The following is a 5,492-nucleotide window of genomic DNA, read 5'->3' as shown; positions in this document are numbered from 1 at the left end:
GGGCCGTTTCCTTGTCGGAGATGATCTTGTACGAGTTCGTCACATGATTTACGTGTCACATGACGGAGCCACTCGATCACCTGACCTGACTCACATCGCCATTTTGAGCAGCACCTTGTGTCTTTCTGGTAGAAATCATCCTTATTTCTCGAAAGAAAATGGGAGATCAACCGTCTTATGTCGCGTTTTTCGGTGCCATGGGAGCGACTTCGGCTATAGTGTTTAGTGGTAAGCATATTATGGAGGGTTTGGCTATAGTGTGTTAAGTTTAAATTATGCTGATCACTAATTCCGTGAAACCCAATTTTAGCTCTAGGAGCCGCATATGGGACAGCCAAAAGTGGAACAGGAATCGCTGCTATGAGTGTGATGCGCCCAGAACTGATTATGAAGTCTATAATCCCAGTAGTTATGGCAGGTATCCTCGCTATTTATGGACTCGTTGTGGCCGTGCTTGTTGGCAATGGAAGTAAGTGTTCATGACAGGATTAACGCTTGTGTTATATATCAGATAATTACGTCATTCTTCTTATGAATCATTCTTCTTTTCGACTCTGTTTATAAATGATACCATTTACTTAATGGAAGGTTTTTTCTGCATAGTGGATGTGCCCTTCAATTGGGGCTAAAATTCTCTTATGTAGACTACTATCTCTTCACTAAAGAGAAATGTTGGGCCAATTTACGGAGTTACGTCTGAAGAGTAACTCTGACTGGCAAGCCACTGAGCAGCTTTGTACACCTCTCTTGTTCTTTAACATTGATTTAGAAAAGCTGACAAGCTATCCCACATCAAGGAAGCCACAGCATTCTGTAGATTCTTCCCAATTCCTACATGCAATTTACGAAAAAAGTTATTGTTGATTGTTTGAGAAACCCTTAATTATAGTGTAAAAGCAATGTATGTACTTTCTATCAGTTGATTATCACAGTAATCCATAAAGGAAGTTGATTGAAAACTAAGAAAGTTTGTACCCTACTCACCTTGGCCATGGGTTACAAACTTTTCTCCTAGTCTCACAACATTTATCTAGATTACTATGCTGGTAAAGTGAGAGCAAGTGAAGCTAAGTGCTTTACGATCTAAGTGGTAGCTTTATATGTTTTCAGTAGTCATTTTGTCAATGTGATTACTCACATTTGATTTCAGGTGTTAGAAATATCCTCTAGTTTGTTGTTGGTGATCATAAATCCATTTTTGATAGAATAAATCTTTCAAGTTCATGGAGCCTTCTTGAGGCACTATCCAAAATGATGACATGCCAAAATACACACTTTGTTTGAGAAAGATAAATTTGTAACGAAAACTTAAAAGTACTAGCTCAACATGTACCTCTCATGACTGATTTTGACATTTGTTCATTATTTTCTTTATAGTCAATAAGGATCAACATCTGACACACATTATTTTTACTGCTTCTGAAGGCAAAGTCAATTACTCTTGCTCAGTGACTCAATGATAACAAAACACAATCAACTTGAAACAGGTCCTGAGTTGAAATAATACTTTAAAAAGTTCCCAAACAACTTTTGCTTTTACAGTAGCTTATCAGTTGTGGGATGCGCTTAGTGTGTGCTTAACACAACATGCTGTTCTATGGAAATGTGTTAAAATTAATGTACTAGGGATGTACTAAACTAACAATTTTTCCTTTCCTTTTCAGTTAGTGAAAAGTATACTCTTTTCAAGTGAGTAATTGCTTACTTTCCTTGAAAGTGAAATATTTTTAATATCCTGCATAAAAATGCTTTGATGTTTTTTCTCATCATTTATTGTAAGTAAAAAAATATCTAAACATTTTCTTACAAGGTTTCTTTCTTCTTTATTGTTTTAAAGGAGTTTTTTAGATCTGGGTGCGGGTTTGAGTGTTGGACTGAGTGGCCTGGCAGCAGGTTTTGCTATTGGTATTGTTGGAGATGCTGGAGTCAGAGGAACAGCTCAACAGCCCCGTCTTTTTGTTGGAATGATTCTTATTTTGATTTTCGCTGAAGTTCTTGGTCTTTATGGACTGATTGTTGCTTTAATCCTTACCACAAAAAGTGCTTAGAAACATTGTTGAATCCTATCATGACATTTTGAAATTGAACTAGAGTTAAGTCTTATTTGCTATTGCTGAAACTTATTTTTCACATGGGTGTCCTTGTTAACTTATATGTTAATGTTGTTTGGTTCCTCACTATGAACTCACTGTTGTCTTAATTTCTGATGTTGTCAGAACTGAGCTTTGTAAGTGTTACTTTATTTGGTTATGTGAGACCTACAGCTAGTATGGTCAAGGTAAGAGCCCCTATGCATGTTCTTGTTAGGAAAGCTAAGATAATCTAAGCCTTGCTTTTAAGGTGCAGAAGTGTGAAATGTGATTAATTAGAAAGTATTTCTAGAGCATTGTCATGGAATATCAACTTGAAAGCAACAAGAGAGTGTGAAGGGCCAAAAAAGTAGAATTCTTTGAAATTACATAACCATGCATGAAAGCTGTTTCATTGCGAGTTCTAATTTAATAGTAAGGAAATAAAGAGAAATTTCCAATTAGAGCTGGTGAATTTGTTTTTGCCAGGAAGACAGTGATATGATAAACCATTAATTTTAGTTTGTTACTTTTGTACTTAGCGGCAGTGACACCACCAGCAGTATTCTCTAGTTATTATTGTCATTTTAAATTACATAACAATTCTTAAGAACAAAGCAGAGCAGCAAGTGATGAAATTCAAATTTTAAGCCAAGAATGTGAAATGTATAAGGTGTTACTTACCCAGGAAATGGTTTCCTTGATTAGTTCTTGTTGATTGGCACATAGGAAATGTTTGCACTGGATGTTGCAAACTTATAATTTTTCAGCAACTTCAAGTGGTATCTTTTTTTAGATCAAGCAAGATCTTCAAGATGTTGAAAAAAATATATCATGGTATTTTAATTTGTGGTTTTGTGGGGTGTGACGCCCATTAGGCAAGAACTGTGACTCATGATATATCAAATGGCATGCATGGGAAATATGTAAAAACCCAACAAAAGAATGAGTTTATTAAACTGTCTTAAATCCTCAGTTTGTTTATTTATTGGCTCTGTATGTACATGTTTACACCAAGGGAACAATCAAGAAAAAAGAAGCAAATTATGGGAGCTGTAAAGTGTTAGGAAAGCTGATGAGGGGCTGACACTCAATTAATCAGCTCTAGAATATCTTTCTGGTGGCCAATATATGTTATCAACATAGTTGATAGGACCAAATTATCTTGCAATACCCTCCACTAGTGCTACACAACACTTCCTAATAATACTTACCTCCTGATTTATTTGGAAGCACCACAGTTTATCTCTCCCAGGACAGGATTATCTGTTAAGAAATTCTATTTCTTGATGGCAGTTATGATATATCATTAAAATTGTGGTGTTTGTTACTGGATCTTAGCACACACATTTCTTTATACATGCATGGGGATGATGTAATTTTAGTTTTCTTGCTCTCACTCAAGTTATAGAATTTTTTCTGTTTTTTTTCTGTGTGAATGTTTTTTAATTTTCCTTTGGTACTGATTCTAAGTTGAATTTATTCTTGTGGAGGAAAGAGTTACTTCCTCCAATGCATTTTGTGTTCAGGAGTCAAGTGGCCTATGTTCATGGTCCTTAGAGCAGAACGTTGAGAGTAAAATAGGATTGCATTGGATTTGGCTTGATACCCTCCGTCCTTGTTACAGGAAATCCACATCTTTCTTGCCACCGATCAGTCACAAATGTAAAGCCAACAGAACTTGGCTGTTGTCATTGCCCCTTAACTATGTATTTTTGGGGTTATCACTGTGTGCTAGAGGTATTATTCTCTTTTTCCTTATTTGTTGGTGTGATTACTTAGGTTTGGTCTCAAGACACTTAAAGGACTCGATTATGCAAAGGTATTGTTTACCTAAATAACTTTGAAGCTGTTTTTAGTGGGAACTCATCTACCCTAGGTTAGCCATGTTCTACCTCGTTTACCCTCATCTACCCTTGGTTAGCCATGTTTTTCCACGTTTACCGTGATCTCTCCTTGATAACCCATATTCTACCACTTTTACCCCCATCTACCCTTGGTTAGCCATGTTACACCTCGTTTACCTCCATCTATCCCAGGTTGCCCATGTTCTACCACGTTAACCCCCAGCTATCCTAGGTAAGCCATGCTCTACCACGTTAACCCTCGTCTACCCTAGGTAACCCATATTCTACCATGTTCACCCTAATTTACCCATGGTCTACCCAGTTTACCCCCATGTACTCTAAGTTACCCATGTTTTACCACGTCCGCACCCATCTACCCTAGTCTTCCTTGCAGCCATTTTTAGGGTCGTCACTGAACGCTCCTCCCCACCAACCGCTGCTCAGGATAGAGACACATTCATTTCCCTAATTAACCCTAATTTAACCAGGATCTATCACACATGTACACATGTTCATTCCAAGGCAGAAGGGAGTGGAGACCTCTTTAAGATAATTTGTAATCATGCTTGTCGACAGGTTAATATTTAACAATTATTCGCCTCAGGTTCGGTGAATGTCGTCGAATAATCCCCGAGACGAAGTCGAGGGGATTATTCGACAATATTCACCGAACCTGAGGCGAATAATTGTTTTAGTATAATTTCAGAGCTCAACAACAGAGAAATCTCTAAAATCATAACATTTTAGTAACATTCATTAACATTTTAGTTTAACATTTTATATAAACCGCGCGGCGCGGCTTATATAGCGTCGTATAAGGAACCGCTCGACCAATCAGATTGCTGGAAACTCTTTGCTCAGCTCTGAAATTATACTAAATCTAGTTACAAACACTGCTCACAGCAAATTAAGTTTAAAAATGTTCAAATGCGTTTTTAATAAAATCATTATTGTAGATAAGAGTTGCTCATTGCTTTCATCTTCTCTTCCATTCAGAAGGAAAATCAAGGAAATTTTATTCACTGAGGTGAACGCAGGCGATTGGTGTTATCAATAATGAATATAATATCTAAATAATCAAAATCTAAAGAATCCAACTAAACTGCCTTAATCTGAATACAAAAGCATGGAGGTAAACGTGGTAGAACATGGGTTACCTAGGGTAGATGAGGGTGAACGTGGTAGAACATGGTTAGTCAAGAGTAGATGGGGGTAAACGTGGTAGAACATGGTTAACCAAGGGTAGATGGGGGAAACGTGGTAGAACATGGCTAACCTAGGGTAGATGGGGGTAAACTGGGTAAAACATGGTTGGCTCAAAGAAGATGAAGGTAACTGAGAGAACAAGGTTAGCTGGGACATATCAAGCAACATACATGAAAGTTATATTAATTAGTATTAATGAATATTAGTTATTGGGAGGAGATATGGACCTAACATGAACGCTTTACCTCGCCACCATTGTTGGTTGGAACGCCTGACAATTTTATCCATGTGATTACAAAATGGCTTCGCTTTGTTTGAGGTTGATGTCTAAAGCTGCGAATTGTTGCTACTACGCTTCTCAAGTCATCAT

At 37.3% G+C, this 5,492-nt stretch overlaps 1 protein-coding gene across 1 annotated transcript; it reads left to right on the top strand.

Annotated features, from left to right (window-relative positions):
* The first annotated feature begins 66 nt into the window (after positions 1-66).
* Positions 67-3,044, top strand: LOC111324156 (V-type proton ATPase 16 kDa proteolipid subunit c). Its single transcript, XM_022927663.2, has 4 exons — positions 67-228; positions 311-469; positions 1,665-1,689; positions 1,838-3,044. The coding sequence occupies exons 1-4, from the start codon at positions 159-161 to the stop codon at positions 2,046-2,048; spliced, it is 465 nt and encodes a 154-aa protein (XP_022783398.1). The 5' UTR covers positions 67-158; the 3' UTR covers positions 2,049-3,044.
* Positions 3,045-5,492: the final 2,448 nt, after the last annotated feature.

Source organism: Stylophora pistillata, chromosome 9 (assembly GCF_964205215.1).
Source record: "Stylophora pistillata chromosome 9, jaStyPist1.2, whole genome shotgun sequence".
Classification (NCBI taxonomy): domain Eukaryota; kingdom Metazoa; phylum Cnidaria; class Anthozoa; order Scleractinia; family Pocilloporidae; genus Stylophora; species Stylophora pistillata.
This window is presented reverse-complemented; position numbering and strand designations above follow the sequence as displayed.